General features: G+C 42.1%; 1 protein-coding gene across 3 annotated transcripts in view; it reads right to left on the bottom strand.

Moving 5' to 3' along the window:
- Nucleotides 1–26,872, bottom strand: part of CNTLN (centlein) — a 1,032,335-nt gene that overhangs the window by 111,748 nt on the left and 893,715 nt on the right. For all 3 annotated transcript variants that reach the window (XM_029608687.1, XM_029608696.1, XM_029608677.1), the window contains exons 21-24: nt 14,256–14,353; nt 11,469–11,595; nt 9,262–9,399; nt 8,421–8,606 (exon numbers count right to left, since the gene is read on the bottom strand). In XM_029608687.1, the coding sequence (XP_029464547.1) occupies nt 8,421–8,606; nt 9,262–9,399; nt 11,469–11,595; nt 14,256–14,353 (549 nt within the window). The remainder of the gene's footprint in view (nt 1–8,420; nt 8,607–9,261; nt 9,400–11,468; nt 11,596–14,255; nt 14,354–26,872) is intronic.

Genomic DNA, 26,872 nt, shown 5'->3' with positions numbered 1-26,872 from the left:
AGGTGAGTTTTTAGTTATAGGCACTTGGACTACTTTTCTTATTTTTGGAACCTCACTGTCGGGATGCCCTAATTCTAATGCATCATTAGTATCCTTTGAAGATACCTCTCTCCGAACCATGCGCTGCTGAGTGACTGTCGGCTTTCCCCTTTGTTCTAGTTTAAAAGCTGCTCTATCTCCTTTTTACAGGTTAGCGCCAGAAGTCTAGTTCCACCCTGGTTAAGGTGGAGCCCATCCCTTCGGAAGAGACTCCCCCTTCCCCAAAAGATTCCCCAGTTCCTAACAAAACTGAATCTCTCTTCCTTGCACCATCGTCTCATCCATGCATTGAGACTCCGGAGCTCTGCCTGCCTCTGGTGACCTGAAATCCAAATTGTTGTGGGTCCAGCCAATTAGAAAGAAGAAGAAAATCTGTCACTTGAGCAGCAACAACCTACTCAATAATTTTACCTAAAAAATAGTAAATTTGAAATAATTTATAGGATTATTCTGGTCCAGGGATGACTTTAAGACTGAACAAATTATTGCCACTTTCATCTTGGCTGGCATAATTCCCAAATTAGAGACATAGTTACCAAGGATAACCACAATTAACAACTTGTATCATTGTTGTGAGCCCTTGTGCTATGGTGTGGTTGATGCATCCTAATGAATAAATTTACTAGGCCCACACCGACAGCTAGTGATGTGCCCTTCCTGAGACTGAACGGAAGCTTTGCCTAAATCAGCCCCATTCCCTGCAGGTTGAGTCTTGGGTTCCAGAGTCCAGCAGGTCTTATGTGAGTGTCCCTTAAGAGCGGTCAGAGAGACAGAGAGAGAGTGGGTCCAGGTACAAGTTGAGGTTAGAGCTGGTAGTGAGCAAACAGTAACCGGGTCCAGGCAGAGAGTCAGGGCAGGAGGCAATCAAAGAGTAGTCAAGGTCCTTAACAGCGATCAATATCAGGCTACAGGCAGGAGAGTGGTCTGGGTCCATAGCTGAGGTCAACAACAGGCAGGCAAGACTGAAAAGGAGGACCAAGATAAGGACAGATCAGAGAAACGCAAGGGTATGACAAGGAGCAGGACAGAAGGCACAAGACAGGTCATCCAGGGGAAGGCAAGAGGGGGAAGGCATGGCAAGGAGACACAAGGTGTAGGACAAACACCAAACAAAAGCAACATGCACTGTGGGCAATGCAGAAGATCTGTTGCTGAGGTGCCGACTGGATGGAATGCTGGAGCTTAAATATCTCAGATTGGCTGAAGTCATGAGGAGGTGCTGGTGGAAGTTTCCCGCTGCGGGGTCTTCAAAAGGTGCTGTGTGCCTAGGGGAATCAGGGTCAGCATCAGCATGGTGGTGTCCCAGCCGCACCAGAGCAGTGTGCCGTCGGGTAAGAGCCAACGGTGTTGTGCGGTGAATACAGCCGGTTATGGGCTAATTCCATGACTGGCCAAACATTACAGCTTGCCTACATCTCTTTTCAAGAACCATGATGGACATAAGGCTAGGGCACATGTAGCTGGGTTCATGGTAGTTAGAACTGTCTTTAAATTCTCTATCTCTAGCAAAGTGAATTCTTCCCATAGAAAAGATGCATTCTTATCTATATTCTTAGTAATGTCAAAAATACCACATGACCCAATTAACTGAACAAGCTCTACTCAATACATTCTCAGCTTTCCTTGTCTACAGCTCTTTCTGTAACCTAGTGATTTCGCAGAGAAATGGTTTTAAAATTTTTCCTGAATGGGCGGAGTAAATTAAAATGAGGGGTGCTTAACGTTGCATGCGATAGCGTAACACACGTTATCATGGGTTTTAATGCCGGAAATAAATACACCTGTTTATCTGGCATTATGCTGTGTGATATGCCCGAAATGGGATTTGCGCTAAAAAACGCAAATCGCGTTTCAGGTGGGAAAGGGAGAGTGGATAGAGAGAGAGACAGACAGAGAAAGAGAAAGAGAGGGAGAGAGAGCACCTCTGGAGAGGCACGCATATTAGCCAACTTTTTATACCACTGTAGGAGGGGCAACTAGTAACTCAAGGTGAGGTTTTGGTGGTGGCCTAGGTTTTGGGGGCAGTTTTACATGCACAGTCAGAGGTACGAAGAGCGCTGTAGACAGTGAAGATTTGATGTGATTTGGAGTGAGGAAAGGTACACAAAGATGAGAGTTTTACAATGTACTTTTGACCTAGTTTGAAGCACTCTCTACCTAGCTGCTATTAAGCTAGGTCAAGAGTACAATGTACAAATCTCATCTTTGTGTACCTTTCCTCACTAAAAATCACATCAAATCTTCACTTATGTGTACTGTGCATGTAAAACTGTCCCCCAAAACCTAGGCCCAGTGGCATACTGAGGGGAGGGCAAATGCCTACAGGGGGAGGGCTATAGGGAGGCACTGATGGCCAACATGAAGGCCCATGCGGCCGCCGGTGGATCTCATCCCCCTGGCAGCTGAGCAGAGAAATACTGCTGTGCTGTGTGCCGGAAGCATACAGCAGGAAGATCGGCGGGGTTGTGGTGGAGCTCATCTCACCACAGCCCAAAGAAAAAGGTCACATCCAAACCTGCAGGTGCTCCTCCTCCTTCCTACCTGTGCGGCCCTGGAAGAAAAACATTGACGGAGCCATATGGACAGGAAGGAGGAGGAGAATCAGCTATGTGCAGAAGGGGAGCAGCGTTTATGGGCATCTGCGTATCCCACGTCATGGCAGCCCAAGAGGAGGCGGCCCAGTAGCAGGGCCACCGTGTATCCCACATTGCGGGTGGCCTGAAAAGATCAGGGCCACTGCTGAGCCTATCCCGCAGCGACCAGCAAAAAGGAGGTCCAGAGGCAAGAAAGAGGCTGAGGGCCTGTAGTGTGTGTGTGTGTGTGTGTGTATGAGATGAGTTAAGAAACTGTGTGTGGGAGTGAAGACCTGAATATTTGAACAGACAGCATGTGAGAGCTTGTGTGTGTGTGAGAGAGACATCACGTGACAGTGAGAGCCTGTGCTTGAGCAAGACAGCATGTGGGGATGCGAGAGCGAGACAGAATGTGCAAGAGAGAGACAGTGTGTATGTATGTATGTATTAATGAGAGAGCTAGCATGTGAGTGAGAGCTGTGGGTGCGTGAGACAGCATGTGAGAGCCTGTGTGTGTGTGTGTGTGTGTGAGAGAGACAGCATGTGTGAATGAGAGCCTGACTGTGTGTTTGAGGGAAGAAGCAGATGGAGAGAAAAGAAATAGAAAAAAAAGACCTTGTAAAAGGAATTGGCAAAAAAACAAGAAAGGGAAGGTGGGAAAAAAAGCCTGTGACCAACCGATTAGAAACCTAAGATCAGACAGCATACGTAAAAAAAATAAAATAATTGTTATTTATTTATTTAATTTTTTTTTTATCGAGTTTTATATACCGTCGTTCGGTTTTGCCATCACAACGGTTTACAAAGTTTCGATGTTTAACAGAGAGTTTAATCAAAAGATTCGTGTGAGTGACAACATAGTTATGTTAGTGATTGGCATATGTTATCTTTGGGAATGTGCAGGAGTAGCATGTTCTCTATGCCGATCTCACAATGTACGAGATGAGCATGGAGGAAGTGGAAGCCCATACATTTTTTATACCATGGGGCCTGCACAGAGGAGGCAGCAGAATGGGCTTCAGTGTCAGTAGTAGCAATCAGCGTCTCCCCAATAGCCATGCAGCAGCAGTGACAGCGGTAGCAGAGAAATGAGAGAGGCTCTGAAGTTGCTGGCAAAAGAAAGAGAGGGGGGTTTGCCTTTAGTGTGTGCATGTGTACCCCTGCATGTGCACCCCTGCCTAGGGGTGTATGTATGTGAATGCATGGATGCCTGCCTGAGAGTGTGTCTGTGTATGAGAATGTATGGTGCCTTGCTGACGTCTGTCTGTGTGAGAATAAGAGCTTGCCTATGTGCCCTTTTCTCACACAGACCCCCAGGCAGGCCCTTTCGGTGCCTGCCTGGGGGTCTGTGTGAGAATGAATGTGTGCATGCCTGGGGGTGGGGAGGGAGCGGTGTGAGAATGAATGGGAGCTTGCCTGGGGTCTGTGTGTGTGAGAATGACTGGGACCTTGCCTGGATGTGTGTTTGTGTGTATGTGAGAGAGCCAGTGTCTGTGACAGCGAGAGGTTATGATGGGTATAAGAGCATGTACGTATGTGTATGTGACAGTGTATGTGTGAGAGAGAATGGACATGTGAGTATGTGTGTGAGAGAGAGGATAAAGTTTGTGTGCTCCCCTAACCTCCTAATTCTCGACAATCTCAGGGTGATTGGAAATCAAGAGTTCCCAGATATGGACAGCAGGGGCTTTTTTAAAAATCCTTATTGGGTGTTATTTGATATATGTGTTGTTTTGAAATATTTTATTGGTGCTTGGGAAATTTTTAAGAAATGTATATGATTTTAATTAATAGAAATTATTCTATTTATCAGTAGTTTAAAATATTCTTTTAATAGTATCGTTTTACTATTATAATTGATGCTTTATGTTTCTTGATTTTATTTGTTTTATGAGGAACGCTGGTTTTATTTTTCCATTGTTACACACAGAATCTGGCTTCTTGGGGTTTCGAATTCAGTTTTTGTCTAATTCGTGATCCTTTATTCTGTATTTGGTGGGGTTCTGGCTCTGTTCTGTGCTTGTGACCATGATGAGAGATTCTGCTAGCATGTAGTGTCTGTGTAAGGATCTAGAGCAATCTGGTTTGTTTTGTTTCCTTAGTAGGTAGTGTATTGGTATTCTGAGGCCAGTGTAATATTTAACTATGCTTTTTCACAGGTAGGGTTATTGTTGTTGATTGAGTCCTTGGTGTTACTACTCTTATATTACAATAGGTTTGCTGTATAGATTTGAGTGTCTTTTTTGTGGGGTTTTGTGTTAGTTCACAATGGGGTAGATTTCAAACATACGCGTGTGCGTCCATGTGCGTGTGGTTCCCGGCGCGTGCATATGGATGTGCCGATTTTATAATACGCGTACATCGGGTGGCCGCTCGCACATGCACGCCGGATTTTATAATATGCGCACGCATATGCTGGTGGAGCACACAAGGAGGGTGAATTTTTGTGAAGTCTGCACGGCTACGCAATTGGGCCTTCCCCAGTTCCCTCCCTGTCTGCACCAATTAAGCAGCGGACTGGGAGGGAGCTTCCCTAACCCCCTGCCTAACTTTCCTTTCCCTTCCCCTCTAGCCCCTAAACCTAACCCACCTTGCTTTTTATTTTATTACTTGCTGCTCCTCAGGAGCAGAAGTAATTTATATGCGCCGGCCGGGTGCCGGCACTTGCTTCCCCAAGACAGCGGCTAATGGCCGCTGACCCGGCCGGCCTCCATTCTCTCCCGCCCCTCAGCCTGCCCTTTTCTCAAGGCCTGGCACTTGTGCGCATATCGCCACTTATGCGCGTACTGGGCCCTTTTAAAATGCGCTAGGCGCGTGCACGGCCATGCACGTAAGTGGTCATTTTTACGCGCGTGGCCGATTTAAAATTCGGTCGATGATGTCTGGCAGTGGAAGGTGTTTCTGCTGCTATTACTGTTAGGTGACACCAGAATTTGAAAATATCTTTTCGTCTGATGAGCTGTAAGGGAAACATCCAAGCTCCATTGTTGGGTGAATTTCTGTGGATGCACAATATGTTACAGAACTGGAGGTGTGGATTTATATTGACATTGGTTTCTTTCCTGTATATATTCCAGACTTTACTCTCATAGCCATATAGAATTAGTTGAATGAAGCTATCAAATAATTTAATAGTAGTTTTACTAGAAGTGTGAAACTGGCCAGCTTTTTAAAATTACGCAGAAGACCCTTTGGACTTTCTTATTAAGACTTTTTTTTATAGCCAATTTTAAAGCAGGGGGGTCCATGCTATGGAGGTGGATGTGATGAGAAAATGTCATTTTGGCGCCCCCCACCCCAAATTCTTCAGTTGGCCTGATGCTTCTCTTTCATTGCCTATCCAAGCAGCTCTCTGCTTCAATGGCAGAGGGGAACGAAGAAAAGAGGATTTATATTCAAACAACTAACAAGGACTAAATCACACAGGCTGGAAAAACAAATAAGCGTGGGAGTAGCTTGCTTGTTGCGGCGGTTACTACCCTGAACCAATCAAGCCTGATACTTCACTTTGAATACATATACAGTGCAGCTCACTGCTTCAACTGCAGGATGGAATGAAGAAAAGAGGATTTATATTCAGACAACAACCATCAAGGACTAAATCGCACAGGCTGGAAAAACAAATAAGTGTGGGAGTAGCTTGCTTGTTGCGGCGGTTACTACTCTGAACCAATCAAGCCTGATACTTCACTTTGAATACATATACAGTGCAGCTCACTGCTTCAACGGCAGAAGGGAATGAAGAAAATAGGATTTATATTCAGACAACAACCAACAAGGACTAAATTGCACAGGCTGGGTAAACAAATAGGAGTGGGAGTAGCTTGCTTATTGCTGCGGTTACTACTCCTAACCATTTAGGCTTGATACTTCACATTGATGCAGCTCCAGCACTGCTCTCTACATCAATGGCGGGGGTGGAAGGAAATTAGAACCAAAAAGTTACCAATAAGGGCCCTGACCTCAGTGGTCAGAGTAACAGATAAGTATGAGAAAAATAAGTACGAAAGTTTGCTGGGCAGACTGGATGGGCCATTTGGTCTTCTTCTGCCATCATTTCTATGTTTCTATGTAGAGATGCCACTGATTTCCTGGTGCTTTAAAGTGTTAGTACAAGAAGGATTGGGGAGAGGGCACTGGAGAGGCACACAAATGCCCCTGGGCGCTGGAGACCCTTGGTACACCACCGCCTAGGCCACCACCAAAACCTCACCCTGAGTTACTAGTTGCCCCTCCTACGGTGGTATAAATAGTTTACTTATATGAGAGCCTTAAAAAGAGTTTCTCTCTCTTTTTCTCTCTAGGAGCAGCCCAAAATGTGTGATGTAAAAATACTGTGGAATACTCACCTCTTTTTTTTATCGTATTATTCATGTGAAACTGATAGCAAAATGATAAATCTAGGTCAAAATGTTTTCTGTGTGGAAGACATGTTTTATGTGCACAAACATGTCTTCTGTGCATATTTTCAGCTTAGAGTGCTTTCTTTTAACTCCCAATGCATTTGCATACCATTAGCTTACAGCATAAGCAGTTTACTCATACAGTAAAAATGGAGTTAAAAAAATGTCAGCTAAAATTTAGCTCGCATTTTTGTTTTTTACATTGGGCCCATAATTAGGTGACATTACCATCAGCAGTTCAATGTCTACTAAACCAGATACAGAGCACTGAAAAAATAAATCTGAATGAAAAATAAACACCAAACCCCCCTCCTTTATTGCCCAATCTCAGCTGATGGAATATAGAAAGACCAGAAAGGCAAATCTGTGTTAAAACCATTCCCTCCAACTTTGTTAACCAAATTTTGAAAATTTCTTCTAAAACTGTAAAAAAAAAAAAAAAAAAAAAAAAAAAAGATAGACAATCAAGAAATAGTTTAATTTTGAAATGAATATCTAAAGAAGCATGAGGAACATAAAATGCTCCTCAATGAGCCACAAAAGAAGTGATAACACTTGGTAGTCAGTAGCTAGAGAGAGTTCAAGAATGCTAGAATTGCAAAGCTCTTTGGGCAGCATATGACAGATAACATAACCCCATCAGCATGAATCTACTGAAAACATTTACCAAAATTATTACTGCAGGATCTATGTACTGAAAACAAGACCAGAGATTTATCTGTAGCATAACTGTATCTAAAAGGGAGGCCTTATTTCTTAAAAAATATATTGCTGTGATCATTAATAATCTTTTCAAATTAATAGCTAATATATCCTTAATTCACAGAGTCTAGATTTAACATTGCACTATGCAAAGGGAGTTACAGTGACTTGTCAGATCACACACACATTAGTTCTAGGATTCTTGACTCACAATCCCTGTTTCTAACCACCAAATCCCATTTCCATATTTTCTTAATGTAATCCCTTTGTTAAATTACTAAAGCTACTCAGAAGAGATTTTAACAAATGTGATATATTCATGGCAGTTTCCAATATGAACTACCAGAGCATACCAACTTAATGATTACTGCACAATGACAGACTGCATTAACAGTTTTCACTGACTGCAGTACAGGTATATTGAATCTCTTTACCTCCTTATTGTTTCATTTGGGTTATTTAAAAAGCTTTGAATTTCACTATCCCCTCAAATCAGAAAAACCCCCACTAAAATATAGATTTTTCCATTACACCACAAAACACATTCTACCACAGTAATTTCATTTGAAAACAGTAGAATTGTGTGTATAAGAAACACATTAATTTTAGAATCGTATATGAAAACCTTCCCATGGTTAAAGATCAATCAAATGATCTGTTTACCATAAAATTATGTCAAAGTGAACTGGAATTCCCACTGTACCTTCACAAATGTGACAAACTCGTCTACAATGTTATTAGCTAGTAGCAGTTTTTTCTGTATTCCTTCCAATGCTTGTCCACTCTGCATTGCTAACCCATGTAGCTGCTGCGATGCAGTGGTTTCAAATTCTGTCATGGCGGACTCCGCTTCAGTTATTTTACTTTCCAGATCAGTAACCCTGAGCATCTGTAATGGAGCCAAAAACCAAGTGTGAATTGCTTCTTATACTAGTAAAATACAAAATTATGCCATTTCAGATAAGAATAGTTTAAGGAAGAAAAAACAATCATTTTCCATTCATAATCATCTAGAACCTAATAATGAAACTTACAATGTCATTAATATTAGTCCCCATGGTAGGGAACATGAATGCTAGATGATCATCTAGTATCTAAATTAGCAGAAAGCATTTAATTTTAAGGGTTCACTGAAGGTCCATGATAGAAAATGGTCAGTGAAATAGCCCCTTGCTAAGATGACTAATGACATTACAGAAAACTAAAAACAAAAACAAATCACAACATGATTTCCAGATATTTTTAATTATATTGCAAGGTCTAAATATGTTTCTCCTTTTAGACAAACTGCTAGAATTTGCAAGTTCCACTATATAAAGTAAACAATTTCATCTTTTTCTATAACTTATAATATGCTCAGTAGAAATATGTAGCAGAATTACAAATCAATTAAAGAAAATCCAAACAAAAATATTCAGTTTTACAAATATGATTTTTAAACAACTTAAATTGTGCTACTAGATATTGATTGTATATACTGCACTAAGAAAAAAAGTTTTACAACTCAAGATTGTAAATAAAATCAGTGGAACAGAATAATGTACCTCTTTTTCCAAGTCTTTTTTAGCTTTGCAATACATCTGTTCATACTGTGACTTCTCTTTGGTAGCTACATTAAGCCTCTGCTTTAGTGAATCAATTGATGTTTTCTTGTTAAAACTGTCTTCAGTCAATGCTTTAACCTAAAAGAAAAGCAGGGAACTGATCAAGTGAAATAGGGGGCTTCTGTTATTTCAACTTAAAAATCTAAAATTATTAACACATCAAGAAAACTGTGTTCAATTTATATAGCACAAATGGCACTTTTATTTAAGCTTGTGTTTATCAGCATACTGTATAAATAGCAGCTTCAGAATAAACCCATCTAAGCATTAGCTTGCATAAATTAAAAATTGAGCAGACAATATTTCCATATAGGTAAACAGAGACATTATTTTAATAACCTTGTATTACATCATAAATTGGTAAACTGAATTCAGATCTTTCTATCAGCAAAGACATACCTGAACATGGAATGCTTTTGACCACAATAAGAAAAGATAAATGATCATAGAAAGCTGCCAAGGTAGCCAAACAACTGTGTGTGACTTTCTATGATGCAGCATTATGTTTAAACACACTGAAGACAAGATGAATCAGGCTAAGCTTCTCAATAATGTAGCTATTTCAAACATAGGGGACTGCTAAAAGCTGTCTTACTCCAGTTCTTTCTTTTTTTTTCCTGCCAGCACCAGGTTTTAACCATGTGGCAGAATGTCTTCTGAAATTTGCTTCAGTCATGAGTTAATATATACACACTTATGAAACCTCAGACAGAAAAAAAAAAAGAAAAATACAATACAGTCCGAGAAAGGAGATAAATACATGAGTTAATCCCCCACACCAAAATACAACTAAACAAAATATTAACAAAACTAACAAAAAAAAAAAAAATCACACATATCTTGTTCCTTCCAGGCTTCATCCCTTCTGCCTCTAATTGATGACTTCATAAAGACTTCAAATCTCCATGAGGAGGGCATGAAATTAGCTCCCTCTGGAGCTGACAGTGCTAAGTTGCTACCTAGCACGTACTGTGGCAGCTGCACAATGCTTGCCCTCCAATTAAAGCAGCAGTACTAGCACACAATTTTGTATATAATTCATTTGGCAGTTCAAACAAATAAAATCATTTAGATTCCTGTTTTGCTCTGATTTTTTAAACTTAGTTTTTGCAGAGAAAATAGCATTTAAAATATTTTGAAATCTTTTCCTCACAACCACTTACTCAAACATGAATCCATGTAAATCAGGGTGGTGCTGTGCTGATCCTCAGTCAAATCCCATGGAAGTATCACACATATATTTGTAAAACATAAATATAGCATGAACTATAAAGGAGACTCATGAAAGGGGTTTTCTAAAACTAGAGAGTACAGCCATAATAAAAGTTGGCCATTATTCAAAAAATAAATAAATGAAAAGGTAGTAGGTTGAAAGAGAAAAAGATTAAATAAAAGAAAACAGCAGAAAAATCTAGAGATAATACCACTGCTCTGAGAGGACATATATGTCTTTTCATTGATAAAAAATGTATAGATAGGGCTCAAAAAAGAAACCAACTTAACATCCCTGGATACGATACCATACTCTACTATTTATACTGTACTACTTCTGGTAGGCCTTTTTGTTTCTGTAAATCCACAGAATACATCTGAAATCATCTTCAGTCATGCCATGTATTTTAACTTTAAACAGTGAATTCATGTTTCAATAATAGAGAAGAGACCAGATTTATAAAATCAGTTTCTATGAAATTATGCTCAGTGTGTCTTGCTCTTTAGAAGATCTTGGCATGAGTGTAATGAAAATAAGTGTACAGATTTCCCATATACATGTTAGACATGTGGAACCTGTCAGTTTGGATAAAATGCTTTTAAACTGCTGAATAATATGAATGTGGATGCCCAATAAACAGCACAGATTTAGACTGTATTTTTAGTTAAATGCACAAATATATTAATATTACAAGATGGTATGCTAATATAGATAAAATCCTATGCCAGAATTTTTAGCATAGGTATAAAAGAGAAGAAAACACTTTACTTGAATGTGAATGAAGCTTTCTCTTACTAAACACCTGTGGGAGAAATGTTTATTAACTAGGCTCTTCAGTGTATTCCAAGTTTATATTAGCATAATTGGATGGATAAGTTGGAAACGATTTGGCCACACATTTTTTATATGAATCAGGTAGGTAAAAAATTGATACCTTTTTTTCAAGATTCTCTAACATTTCCTTGCTGGATTTATCATTTTCTTGGTGTACTTTTAGCCGAGATTTCAAATCGTCTATCAAATGCCTTTTCATGTTGATGTCCCTTTCCATTCGAATAACCCTTAAAAATGAAGAAGAAACATATTCTATAATATACCTTTGGCAGCACAAAACAGAATCTATGCTTATTCTGCATTTATAAAAGGTATAAACAACATATTGAATTGCAGGGATTCTGAAAGCTTTCATTTCTTTTCATCAAATATGGATTATGGACATGGCTTGATATACTGTATTATTTTTATTGGTCAATTAACATTTTCTATAACATTTTAAACAGGCATTAATTTTCCTTGATTGTGTTCAAGACTCTGATCTCATCCTAAATAATTTCAAACTTTATTTTTTAATAGTTTAAATTACAGTTTTAACAATAAAGCAGAACATTATTTCAGCACTGACAATATGCATGCATAGTTTGCACATATAAAGGGAGAAAAACTTTTCTGTCCATCATTTCCCAGGCCTGAAATTAAACTACACAGTAGGGGGTAGAGTAAATATCTCAAAGGCTTCTCTGTACTTCTCTTTAATCTTTTTTTTTTGCTCACATTTAATAAAACATGAGTAGAAGTGGCTGCTGTCTAAGTTCTCATGAGACTATGGGTGTATGAAATATGCTTTTAAGGAAAATTAAAACACTAATGAGAAATACATATGTTACAGGGGCACAAGTTTTAATCATAAGAATGTACAAGTTGTTTGCTCTGTTTTGACATGTAGAACAAGAGATATTATATCTGGTAATCTTTAAACATACCTGGTCATCCCATTTGATTTGTATAATTAATATATCATATTCTACTAGATACATGCATTAATCGTAGGCAAATCAATCTTTAATAAAATTTAATGTGTTTCTCAAATTGCTGCTGATTTCCTAGTTCTTGCCTTTGTATGTATTTTATATATATTATTTGAAAACCAAAATAGGAATGGGTGGGAGGTGCTTATTATTTTGCATTTTTCTATATTTATATATACAAATTCCTCATGAAATGGTTGAAAACTCAGCTGTGTTTTGTGACATTAGTGAGAAAAGTGTATTATTGTGTACAGAAGCAGCTGTGTTAGGAACATTCTATTGATCCATTTAAAGATGTTAATTGAATTTTAGAATGCACTGCACTCTATAAAACAGAACAAAAAAGTACAGTATTTGCTCATAAAGCAGATGTAGCACTACATAATCAGGAATATCCAAAAGGCTGGTTTCTAAAAAAGCATGCATATTTGATCACATATCTGCAATCATACTGTCATGTAATGACATCCTCCCATTCTGACAGGGAAGGATATCACATTCAGAAGCCTAACATGTTAATGTGAGAACTGCATCATGCAAACATATGACATTTGTGAACATTTCTAAAAACATATATTAAAAACTCTGTGATCATGTTCTGATCCTCGCTGATCATATCAAGGACCATACTAATGTAAGCAGTTTTATAAAAACATCCAAACCTGGCACTACCATGGGAAGATATGACTGAACATATGAATTACACAATACAAATTTAGTTTGAGATCTAATTGCATGGATGTTTTTGTAAAATAGGATTCCATTTCCAAACTGAAGCACTATTTAATATGCAAAGTTTACTAATACAGTGATCTTGTAATTTACATTAATTATAACTTAACTGTGATATTGTTTAATCTTAAGGCCTTGGCTAATGACAGTTTTTATTCCATATATATGGATTGTAAGGAAATATTGCTTGTGGAACAGGTAAAATAAAATACAAAATCATTTAAAACTAATTACTCCTTATTTCTACAGTGCTACTAGGCAAACACATAGTTACTATTGCAAATCCAAAAATGATACACTTTATTGGTTTTTTTTTTTTTAATAAATTAAGATTAATAGAGACTGGAAGATTACTATATTAGACAACTTATACTGCAGAAAATGATATACACATTCTATATACTGTCTTTTAACCAGCAAATCTTTCCATCTGAACTATGCACTTCATAAATGAATACTCATGAATTCTGATGTTGAATCCATAAACATTTCAAATTTCATTTTATTTATTCAATTTGATAACTTGCCTTTCTCAAAAAAATACATTAGAGTGAGGAATAATATAATGAATTACATAACAATAAAATATATAAAAGCCAAATTCATATAGTAGAATATACATAGTCTAAATAAAGATAATAAAATAATTTCTATCTTTACATAATTTAAAATACCTAGTTCCCATTGCTTTCAGCCCTTAATGATCAACCCTCAATTAAAGCAAACAAAGCTGTCCTTTTGCAGTTGCTACAAATTTGACTTCGGACATTTAATCCACGTTTAGCAGCAATATCTTGACATGTTTCCCAGCCCCTAGGCAGAGAACTGCTGTATTTGAGTGACATGAAGGGATTTTATTTAATTTTAAAGCAGGGATAAGTAGATTTACATTAGCACCTTAAATCTGAATTCAACAATTCTTACTGGTATGCCAAAATCATTCAGCACCTTATCCATTATGGAAACAAGATGTTTCTGCTACAAATCACAGGACCAAATTGGAATGCTTTGGCTAAAAAATAAAAATAAGAAGATCTTCTATCCTAAAAGGCAGCAAAATATAATAGAATATTACCTTTTCTGCCACCCCAGAAATATTCTTATGCAAAAGTTAATATTTGAATCATTATACACTTGCCACTAGGTGTCACCAAACACAACAGATACATATATCAAGCACATACTTTTCTTGCATTTCCCGATTTCGTTCATCCTTTTCCTGGGCTTCATTTTTCAGAGATTTAATAGTTGAGGTTTGCTTAATGATTTCATTCATTGCATTCTAAATGAAAGAAACAGGCTTATCAATGAATAAATAAGAGCTTAAATACATACAGAACGAACCCTTATAACAATTAATAGTGCTCTATATTACAATACATTTATGACTAAAGCTAAATAGGATGCACTTGTACTGATTCCTCAAAAGCACTATTGCATTTATTTTCTCTTCAAGTCAAGTTAGTTCTAAAGATGTTTAATCCTAGTTTTATGCTGCTAAATACTAATCTTCTAAACAGAATACCTTGCATATTAGTTAACCTGATACTACATCTCAAGTGAGCTTATGTTTTTTTTTAAAGAGCTTTCACATTTCCAACCAACCAAAAAGAAATATTTAAGCATTACATAATATTAATTTTTATTTTAAATCTGTAAGCTTTACATATATTAGAAGGAGACAGAGATCTGGCTTTTGTCCTATAACAAGAGCAATTGTCAAAGCCATTTACTTGGTTAAATAGCAATTTACCCGGGCAAACTGGCCTCCTTTGAGCAACTAAAAGTACACATGGGGTTCACAACGTGCATACTTTAGTTGCATTAAAAAGAGGCGTCCTTTGGGCATCTTTAGATCAGGGGTATAAAACAGCAAGAGTACTTGCCGTTTTTAAAAGTACATGTGCTTTTTAACTCCCCTCCACTGCCTGTACAAAGAGAGGATGCATATTTTACTGTGGTTAAATACTTGCAAACGTTATGGTCTTTACCAGTCATTTTAGGTTTGCTTCACTGAAAAATCTTTTACAGCACTAAACCCCCCCCAGCCCAATTTAGTTAAGATTTTTTCATAGCTCTTGAGATTGATATGAGATCAGGATAGTCATATCATGTTGTATCTGTAATATCTAGATACAACTGTGTGCAAGACATGAACCCAGATTGTGAAACTGCATGACTTATTTTTAAGGTAGCATAATGTGTATTGAGAGAATACAGCAATCAGCTTGGTCAGATAAATGCTGCTCCTTAAACTTCTTCTCCCCCCCTTCCCATTAAATCCCCTGGATGAACCCCTATCTGTAGACCTTGATCCTGTAATATTTGATTTTCTCAGTTATACTAATATAGCTGTGAATCAAAACCATATCGGTATTATCTGTGGGTAGAAGTGGAAAGAGGTACTTTGATACTTAGACATATCTAACATGGATATCCATTTTGAAGGACAAAGATAGCAGATCATATGAGTTAAAACAATCAATGAGTCTACTTGATAGATCAAAATACATTTGATCTTTTAAACTGAACATTAAAGATTCTCAAAAACCAAAAATCCTCAGCAGCTGAAACTCAAGATCAAACTGCATCCTCAGAAATAATAACCCTACCATATCTATGAATTTTTCTTCAATTTTTCCCTTCAAGGTAGCTCCTCTTCCTATTGCTGTCAGCTGTCATTTCAACAACTTACTTCTGGCTGGAAGAGTAAGTGAACAGGACCTTCTAAAATTCACACAAAAACTACAGTATGTAAATCATAGAATGGAAGGTCGTGTGAATTGTATGAGCAGTAAATCTGGAACTCTACAAAATCTTCATCCCTTCATTTCCCTCTCCAGGGACCAAAGCTCAGCTTCTGCTGATACATGGGCTCTAACCCTATGATGTTTCCTAAATTTAGGTTTCCCATACACAGCAGGTCCACACACAGCACAATGTCAGGCGTTTTACTAGCAGTTGAGGCTGCTCCCTCTTTTTAACTTACCTGTTATTTAGTTTAATCATATTTTTAAAAGGTGTACAATATTATTTAGAAAGTGAATTAACAAAATTAAAAGGGTGAACAGTAAATAAAATAACTAAACTAGACAGAAGGGAAAGCAACAAGAAGAGAAGATATGTCACTTGGGTGTCTGTAGTCTACTCATTTCCTAAATATTTAGGAGTAGATTTTAAAAAGCCCGTGTACACATGGATGCGGCTATTTTATAACATGCGCGCACTGGTGCGAGCATGTGATAAAATGCAATTCCCACACGTACATGCGCGCTAGATTTTAATGTCCGCACGGGCACATGGGCTCCTCCCCATGCGGGGGTGGGGGATTTTAAAAGAACCGCGTGGCGACGTGATCGGGCCTTTGCCAGTTCTCTCCCAATCCGCTCCAATAAAGGAGCGAACTGGGAGGGAAGTTCCCTAACCCTAACCTTCCTCCCTTTTCCCCTCTCCTCCCCGACCCCTAAACCTACCCTAGATATCCCCAATTTTTTTGTTTTTATGTTTACTGCTCCTCTGGAGCAGAAGTAAACTCCGCACGCAGGTTGCCTGCTGGCGCACACTTCCCCGGGACAGCTTCTAATGGCACTGTCCTGGCCTACCCTTTTCTTCAGGCCTGGCACATCTGCGTGTACGGGGATTTATGCATGTGGCTGGGCCTTTCTAAAATGCGCCCGCGTGCACAGGGCCCGGCCATGTGCGTAAGCCCCGGATTTTACGCATGCCGGAGATTTTAAATTACGGCTTTAGGGTATGGATGTCTATATTGGAAAGTTACATTCATTTATCCATAATAGACATTTAAAATAGACATTTATTATATTCCAGATATCAGTGCTTAAGTTTCAGAATGAAAGGTAGTAGGCTCTCATGAGCGCTGATGTAATAAAACTTGCGCTATAATTGGAGTTAAATTTTAGCGCAAGTTTTACTTAACATGCATATTAAAAACATGGGCCCCATGGGATGCAGTAAGCTAATGGGATGCAAACTGAGCATAGTTCAAAAAGCATGCTAATTGGAAAAAATATGCTAAAATCTGAGTTAACCTGAAAAATCTGCACTACTGCAGAAAAGTGCTTTACAAAGTGCTTTAAAACATGAATAAGAAGATATGAGCTTGAACTTGGAAGGAGTGTGAACAAAATGTATTTTATTTTTGAGTAATTTATAACCTGCGCAATCTGAATGCCTTTGGCGGATAACAAATGTTACATATGCAAAACAAAACAAAGGGATGGTAACTTTTAAACAGACTCGCAGGCGCACATATACGAGATTTTGTTAGCCTGCGCCCAGGGCCGTGGCCATTGTATAATATATGTGTGTAGATGCGCGCATGTTATAAAATAGCCTGACTGTGTGCACATGTGCACGCAAAAGCCACTTCTACCATGTAAGTGGGGGGATTTTAAAAGACATGCCATTACCAGTTTTACCAGTTCATTCCCAGTTCGCCAAGGTAAGGAATAGGACTTCCAAACTCTCCTAGTTTAATAGCCTCCCTTCTCCACTGTTAGCCCCAACCCTTAAAACCCTACTGATCTATTTATTTTTATTTTATAACTTGTATGTCATCCATAGCAGAAGTAAAATTATGCAGTAGTGGACCCTGGTGCGCACCAAATCGCCTTAAGTATTTATGCGCTAATTTCAAGTTAAAATCCAGGAACGCCCATCCCCCCTCCTTTTTTTGAACTTTTCATTTGTATGCATAGCAGCAAGTATGCTGCCGGCTCAACATATTTGCGCATCCCCTATTGATGGGTGCGTCGGGTTTTTAAAATTCACCTTAACTTACAGGAAAGAACTAAAATTAAAATCTGCATAAAATAAAAACAAAACAAATTAACATATCCTTGCATGCAAGACTGGCACTGGCTATTCCAACTTGGATAAAATCTCCCATGCAAGGCCATTTGGGCAAGGCATGTCAAGTTAAACCAAAAGGTAGGATCTCTGGGGCAGTTACTACAGCTGAACAGTACGCACTTCGGTGCTTTACATCCCTAATAGCTGTAATTGTGCGTTCCAGAGATTTTACCCTTTGATTTCAATTGGCATGCCTTGCCCAAATGGCCTTGCATGCGAGATTGTGCCCAAGTTGGGATGCCCAGTGCCAATCTTGCATGAAAAGACATTTTGGTCACACGCCTTCCAATTTTAAGGACTTACCTCTTTATTCTTGTGTTTTATCTCCTTGGTCTGAGGTAAAGATTAATTCACATTACTGGTGGCCATGATATTCTATTGCTGTGACCATGTGGTAGTGTTGAGCTGCTTCTACCACACGGGGCACAGCAATAGAATAACTTTGGCCACCAGAAATGTTGGTTTATTCGATATGAGACCAAAGAAGGAGTTATATTTCCAGCATAAGCTCTCTGAGACCAAAGAAGGAGTTATATTTCCAGCATAAGCTCTCTGAGGCTTGCACCTACAGTTGAAGACTATGCACTTTGGTGTTGTGTATCCTGTCTTTGATGTAAAGTTCATCTGTAGGTGCCAACCCCAGAGAATGTTGGAAATATAAGTCTTTCTTGGTTCTGAGGTGGAGTCCCACACTGGGCTCAATAGACAAAATTGGCCACCAAAAATGTGAATTTACTTAACTTTAGACCCAGGAGTTTAATTTTCAATGTAAGCTCTCGAAGGCTTACACAGGTTTTGTTTTCCAGAACAGCTCGACAGTATGCACATAATGTTAAAGTGTTAAAGTGTATACTTGTTCAGTTGTTGGTGCCCATGCAGGCAGCCTATGCTTTGTTTATCTAGCTGTAGGTGCATTCCCAAGAGAGCTTATTCTTTTATTTAACTTGCCATTCCTTGTCAAAATGGTCTTGAATGAGAGAATTTATGATCAATTGCTCTCGGAATGCCCTCAGGGTGTAATGGATTGCTCGGAGCTCCAGGAAATTTGTCTGGAAATATCGCTCCTGCACGGACCAATGATCATGGGTGCTGAGGCCTACAGCATGGGCTCCCCAACCCATGAGAGATGCATCTGTAGTGAGGACGATCTGGGGCTGAGGGACCCAGAAAGGCTTCCCCTCCTCCAGGTTGGCTAGGGACTCCCACCATATGAGGGACTGCCAAAGTGGAGTGGTGATTAGGACACGAGCCCGAAGATCTTGGGTGGCTTGGCTCTACTGTGAGCACAACGTTCATTGTATCTTGCGCATGTGTAGCTGAGCGAATGGTGTGATGTGAACTATCACTGCATGTGCCCCAGAAGGCGTAGAAATTGGTGCGCTGAAACATGAGGGCAGCAGGAGACTACCCTTGATAGAGACGCGAGGTTCATTGCCCAGTCTTGGGGTAAGAAGGGCTTCCTCTGGACAGTATCCAACCTGGCTCCAATGAAGTCCAATTGTAGAGATGGCTGGAGATGGGATTTTGGATAGTTGATTAGAAATCCCAGGCCCTCCAGGGCGCGTATGGTGGAATGTAGGAGCATAGCGCCCCCTGACTGGAATCGCTCTTGATGAGTCAATCGTCAAGGTAAGGGAAGATATGCACCCCTTGCCTCCTGAGATAGGACCCTACCACCGCCAGGCATTTTGTGAAAACGCGGGGTGCCGACACCAAACCGAAAGACAGTACTTGATACTGGTAGTGCTCCTCTTCTACCATGAATCAATGAAACCTCCAATTTGCGGGAGAAATAGAGATATTAGCATATGCGATTTTGAGATCAAGGTAGCAGAGCCATTCCCCAGCTCTGAGGAGAGGCATCAGGGCTCCCAATGAGACCATCTTGAATTTTTCTCTGAAAAGAGAGTGGTTCAATGCCCACAGGTCTAGAATGAGGCGAAGGCCACCAGCTTTCTTGGGAATCAGGAAATACCTGTATTAGAACCCGTCTTCCTGTTGGCTTGGCGGCACTGGTTCGACTGCTTGAGCCATTAAGAGGGTGGACAGCTCTACTTGGAGTACCTTCTGGCTCTCTGTACCCCTCCCACTGAGGACATGGTGGAAAATAGGGAGGAGTCTGTTGGAAATGCAACCTATACCCGCCAACGTGTTTAAGTGGTCCGGCAGGTATGTGACCCGCAGATACATCCCCTTGGAGATGGCCCAATCCCAGACCTGTATCGCCTCCTGGCAGAGCGGGAAGGAGCCCATGCCTCACTGCTTGTTGATGTACCACATCACTATCTGGCTGTCCATTCTGATGAGGACGACCTTTGAGGACAACCTGTCCTGGAAGGCCCACAGGGCATACCGGATTGCCCGCAACTCCAGAAAGTTTATCTGGCAATGAGACTCGGCTGCAATCCAAAGGCCCTGAGTATGCAGGCCATCCATGGTGGGGCCCCCACCCCTGAGGCGAGGCGTAGGTGGAATGGGAATGGGAGTCCTATTTCCAGATTGGACAGGGCTTCCCACCAGGCTAGGGAGAGACTGAGAGGGTCTGTTACCATCACTGGCGCTTCCAAATCCTGGGATGCCTGTGCCATTGACACCGCAAGACCCACTGCAAGTCTCTCATGTGGAGGTGGGCCAAGGGGGTCACGTGGACTGAGGCCGCCATGTGGCCCAGCAGGCTGAGCAGCAGACGGGCTGGTACTGTCGTTTTGTTGCGAACGAGGGTAGGCAGTGAGGAGAGGGCGACCACTCGATCCCTGGGCAGAACAGCTTTCGCTTGTGCCTTATCCAACTTGGTACTAATAAAATCCAGCCATGGAGACGGATTGAGATGTGACTTGGGGAAGTTGATAATGAACCCAAGTCTGTAAGGTGTTGACCGTCAAGACTAGAGCATTCATGGCCCCGGAGTGCAAAATGCTCCGGATCAGCCAGTTGTCCAGGTATGGAAAGACATGGACTGAGCGACGCCTGAGGTAGGCAGCCACCACCGCCAAGCATTTCGTGAAGACGCGTGGGGCTGATGCCAGCCCAAAGGGCAGCACTTTGTACTGAAAATGTGCCATCCCCACCAGATAGCGTAGGTACTTCTTTTGGCTGGGGACAACTGCAATATGGGCGTATAAGCCTCCTTCAAGTCGAGGGAGCAGAGCCAGTCTCCTCTTCGGAGGAGCAGGATCAGCATGCCCAAAGAGACCATCTTCAATTTTTCTCTTAGAGAAAGCAAAATTGCTTACCTGTAACAGGTGTTATCCCAGGACAGCAGGATGTAGTCCTCACATATGGGTGATGTCACTGGACGGAGCCCTATCACAGAAAACATTCTGTCAAAGTTTCTAGAAACTTTTTGACTGGCACACTGAGCATGCCATGATCCCTTGAGCCACAGGGGTCTCCCTTCAGTCTCGTTTGTAGCAATAAGCTTTAGCAAAAGATAAAATAATAAAAAGTGTCGGACCCAACTCCGTGGGGTGGCAGGTGCGTTTTGTGAGGACTACATCCTGCTGTCCTGGGATGACACCTATTACAGGTAAGCAATTTTGCTTTATCCCAGGACAAGCAGGATGATAATCCTCACATATGAGTGATTAGCAAGCTACAGGCTGAGTCATCTTTGTTTTAGACCAACAGCATACAACTTATGCAACAGGCACATCAACTGGTGAACTGTTGGAAAAAATGAGGCAGCTTGAAATCACAGCAGGTTGGATATGGAAGGAATTGGAAATATACTGGAAATAAGTTCTTTAAGACAGATTGTCCAAAGGCTGAATCTTGTCATCCTTCCTTGTCCAGGCAGTAATGAGCTGCAAATGTGTGAAGAGAGCTCCATGTTGCAGCTTTGCAGATGTCAGCAATTGATACTGAACGATAGTGTGCTACTGAGGTTGCCATTGCTCTGAGTGCGCTTTTACTTGTCCCTGGAGAAAAAGGCCTGCTTTTTCATAGCAGAAGTCTATACAATCTGCTAGCCAGTTGGAGAGAGTTTGTTTGCCCACTGCCATACCCAGTTTGTTTTTGTCAAAAGAAAAAAAGAGCTGGGTGGATTTTGAATAGACTCTAGTGCAATCTATATAGTATGCTAGCGTGCATTTACAGTCCAAGATGTGTAAAAATTTTCGCCCTGGTGAGAGTGAGTTCTTGGAAAGAATGTGGGTAAGTTTATAGACTGATTCAAGTGGATGTCATGGACCTGCCCGCGTGTTCCCCCCGCGAGCAGGCACTGCTCACCTCTTTGTTGCTTCTGCCCGACGCGGCTGGTGCCACCGACGTCGGGCCTGTCAGCGTGGCTGGAGCCGCGGTCTCGCTTTGCTCACGCGGCCCGGAGGCCGCCCATCTAGCCTCCTCTTCAACGTGGTGAGCCGCAGACTTCTGCACCTCTTCGCGGCTGGGAGCCGCCACCGGCGTCATCGTGATCTTCGCGGCCTGGAGGCCGCACCCTAGGTTGGAGTAGCAGCTGGAGCCGCCCCCAGGGTCTCCTGCAGCGGCTGGAGCCGCTGCTGCCATCGGGCCTGCTTCTCAGGCTAGCCCTGCTCCTTATGCCACGTCGACGCTGTGCAGACCGCTGTCCACGGTCCTGCACAGCCAGCTTCCTGTTCCTTAGGCACCAGCGTGCGTCTCTCTTCTGAATTTAAAGGGCCAGACACAGGAAGTGTGCTGGCCCCACCTAAGGATGGACTTCCTGCTCTAGCCCTATAAAAGGGCTGTCTTCACAGTACGTGGTGGCCTTGCATCAGAGTTACTTCACTCTGGAGGGTCCTGCCTGCCAGAGCTCCATCAGGTCTTTTTCGTGGAGCTCCTCTTCGTTTTGTCTTTTCGTCATGTCACGCCATGTCAAGTTATGTCTTCGTGCCTGAGGTTCTCGTCCAGGTGTCCTGGTGTCTCGTCTTGATCCTCCGCTTCCTGATGTTCCAGGTTCCTTGGTGTCTTGCCCTTCTTGGTGTTTGCTTCAGCGCTCCTGAGCCTTCTGGTCCTGTTAGGCCGTTGCTCTCTCGGATGACGTCTTTCCCGAGCGTGAAGTAGCCTACAGGTGGAATTCGTTCCTGTGCTCCTGAGCCGTCATGTCCTGCCAGCCTTCGTGGTGCCTCGAATGACTCACGGCTTCGTCATCGAAGTGCTGCCTCGGCTGGATTCTGCCCTGCGCTCGTCCCATTCTCAGTGTGGTCCATGACCAGCCTCCTCAGGCTGTGTAGGGCACGCAGTGGGACAGGGTGGTCTGCGACCAGCTAATTGGGTCCACCCGTGAAGGTGGGCTGAGTAGGGCGCCCTGAGAGACAGTGCCAATGTCTTCCTGCCCAGCTTCTCGTCTCGTCTGGACTGTCAAGTTCTCTGATGTCTAGTCTGGACTGTCAAGTCTCTGATGTCTCGTCTGGACTGTCAAGTCTCTGATGTCATCGCATCGACCCTGGTCTGTGATGTCTTCGCATCAGCCTTGGTGTCATGTCTTGTTCTAGCCCACGTCTCTGATGCCGTCCGCATCAGCCTTGGTGTCATGTCTTCAACAACCCTGGTGTCATATCTTCAACCCTCGTCTGCGATGCCGTTGCATCAATCTTGGTGTCATGTCTTCATGTCAAGGTCCATCTGCCCTCATCCTCAGGCCAGGCCTGTCGCTCCATGCCGATCCAAGCGGCAGGTCCGAAAGGGCTCGGAATGGTCGGAGGACCATTCACATTCCAACATCATCCTGTTGTTGGCCTTGGGAGCATGCAGGCCTGGCGGAGGGTAAGACCGTCTGCCATAGTGGAACATGCTGTCAACCCTCGGTTCGGTCCTGGATCCGTCTGGGGTCGGGCTGAGGCCTAAGGGCACACGAAAACACCCTCTCACGCAACAGTGGAAATCCGTAACCACCTTGGGAAGGAATTTAGGGTGAGAACGGAGGACCTCTCAGCCATGTAGGAACCTGGTATAAGGTGAGTAAGTTACAAGTGATTATAACCCACTAACTCTTCTAGCAGATGTAATAGCTACTAGGAAGAGAACTTTCCATGTAAGAAATTTAATATCGCATGAATCCATGGGTTCAAAAGGGGAACGCATGAGCCTTGCTAGTACCACGTTAAGGTCCCATTCTGTGACTGGTGACTGCAAAGGGGGTTTAAGTTGAATTAAACCTCTCATGAACCTACTGACAAGGGGTTGCGCTGATATCGGGGCATCCCCTACTTCCTTGTGGTAAGCTGAGACAGCACTCAGGTGTACCCTTACTGACGAAGTCTGTAGACCAGAGTCTGAAAGGTGCCAGAGATAGTCTAATAATGATGATGTGGGGCAGGAAAAGGGATCAATACTTTTCTGCATGCACCACGTGGTGAATCTTTTCCACTTACAAAGATAAGATTTTCGTGTGGAAGGCTTTCGTGAAGCTACAAGCACTTGAGAGACATTAGTTGAAAGATTGAGTGGTTGCAGGATCAAGCTTTCAACATCCAGGCTGTGAGGGATAGGGTTTGAAGGTTCGGTTGGCGCAACCTGCCCTGATCCTGAATTATGAGAGTGGGTGCTTGCCCTGGCGAATTGGTTCTCTGATCGAGAGGTTGAGGAGTATGGGAAACCATATTTGTCGAGGCCAATACGGGGCTATGAGTATCACTGACCCTTTGTCCTCTTGTAGTTTCACTAGAGTTTTGGTTATTAGCGGTATCGGGGGATACGCATATAGAAGACCTGAGTTTCAGGGGCGAGCTAAGGTGTCCTTGGCTAACTGGTTTCTCTGTTTGTGCAGGGAGCAGAATCTGTCCACTTTGTGATTCAGCTTGGATGCAAAGAGGTCCATTGTTGGCTGACCCCAATGCTGGAATATCCTGGTCGCTACTAAAGGATCCAGGGACCACTCGTGGGGTTGGAACTGATGACTGAGGTGGTCTGCATCTATGTTGTGTATGCCTGCCAGATAAGTGGCCCGGAGAAACATGGACTGTGTCAGGGCCCAGTCCCAAATTTGTGTGGCTTCTTGGCAAAGGAGATAAGAACCCGTACCTCCTTGTTTGTTCAGGTACCACATGGCAACTGTGTTGTCTGTTTGCATTAGAACAATCTTGTTTGAAAGGCAGTCCTTGAATGCATAGAGAGCATAACGTAGAGCTTGAAGTTCCAAGAAGTTGATTTGGAAAGTTGCTTTGAGTTTTGTCCAAGTACCTTGAGTCTGAAGATCTTCTGTATGTCTCCCCAACCCAAGGTGGATGCATCTATAGTTAAGGTTACTTGTGGAACTGGCTGCTGGAAAGGTAGGCCTGCGAGCAAATTGTTCGTGTTCGCCCACCAGAGGAGTGATGAACGTAACTGGTGGGATATTTGAATTGGAGATGACAGTGGTTTTAAATGCTTGGAGCCACTGGGATCTCAATGTCCATTGCGTTATTCTCATGGCTAATCTGGCCATAGGAGTGAAATGGACTGTGGAAGCCATGTGGCCGAGCAGAGTGAGGAACTGATGGGCCGTCACTGTTCGTTTTGTGCGCAGAGAGTTTGCTAAAGTGGAAAGTGTCTCTGCACGGTCTTTTGGAAGGAAGGCTTTGGATACGGTGGTATTCAATTCTGCTCCGATGAACTGAAAAAGGCAAGATGGTATAAGATGGGATTTTTGGTAGTTTATTAAAATTCACAACGAGTGAAGCAGATTGATTGTGCGCTTGAGCGAGTTGAAAGCTCCTTGTCTTGATTGGCTTTTGATGAGCCAATCGTCTAGATAAGGAAATACATGCATGCTTTCCTTGCATAGATGGGCCACTGCTACTGCTAAGCACTTTGTGAAGACTTGGGGTGCTGAGACAAGTCCAAATGGCAGTACCTGGTATTGAAAGTGTTGATGACCTACCAGGAAATGCAGGAACTTGCAATGAGGGGGGAATATTGGAATGCGAGTGTAAGCGTCTTGAAGATCCAGAGAACAGAGGCAATCTCCTGTCTGAAAAAGGGGAAGCATGGTGCCTAAGGATAACATCCTGGACTTTTCTTTCAGTAGAAATTTGTTGAGTTTTCGGAGGTCTAAGATGGGACGTAGGCCTCCTGTTTTCTTTGGAATGAGAAAAAATGTGGAGTAGAATCATCTGCCCTGCTGAGGTCATGGAACTGGTTCCACGGCCCTGACTCTCAGGAGGGTGGACAAGTCTGTCTGCAGAAGAATGGAATGATCTTTGTGTAAACAAAGCGAATTTGGTGGAGAGTGGTTGGGTACTGTGAGAAAATCCAGATGGTAACCTTGTATTATAATGGACAGTACCCATTGATCTGTTGTGATGTTTGACCAAGTGGGTAGAAAGAAGGAGATCCGACCTCCCACTGGTAGATCTGGGATCGGATTGGTGGAGTGGCTGCTGTCCTCTGACAGGCTTTCAAAATCCCGATGTTGAGCCTGTCTGAGGAGGAGGCTGAGGTCTAGGTGCCCTTGGTTGCCTAGATTGACCTTTCTGGGATGGTCTAGATGCCATACCACGAGGTGCTGGGGGATAGTATCTTCGAGGTCTGTAATATGGTTTCCTGGTGTCCTTTCTGGCTGTGCGCTGTGCAGAAGAGGGTTGGCGCAGAGTTTCAGAATGTTCTTTTAGCTGCACCACAGCATCTTGTACCTTTCCTCCAAAAAGGTTGTCTCCAGCACAAGGCAGGTCTGCCAATTTTTATTGAACCTCAGGCCTGAGTCAGAAGCTTTTAGCCAAGCCCATCTGCGGGCACTAATCCCTGTTGCCGCCATTCTGGAAGATGTTTCAAAGCTGTCATAGGCTGCATGGACTTTGTGTTTACAAGCCTCTAGGCCTTTATAAATGATGTTATAAAAGGAATCCTGGTGTTGCTGAGGTAGAGATTCAGACAACTCCTGCATTTGCTTCCATAAATTATGCTGGTATTCAGTCATATATAACTGATATGATGCAATTCTGGAGCCAAGCATGGAACCCTGGAACATTTTTCGGCCAAGAGAATCCATGAATTT

The sequence above is a fragment of the Rhinatrema bivittatum genome, chromosome 1 (genome assembly GCF_901001135.1).
Source record: "Rhinatrema bivittatum chromosome 1, aRhiBiv1.1, whole genome shotgun sequence".
In the NCBI taxonomy this organism is placed as follows: Eukaryota; Metazoa; Chordata; class Amphibia; order Gymnophiona; family Rhinatrematidae; genus Rhinatrema; species Rhinatrema bivittatum.
Note: the sequence above shows the minus strand (reverse complement) of the source record. Positions and strands in the feature narration are given on the sequence as shown.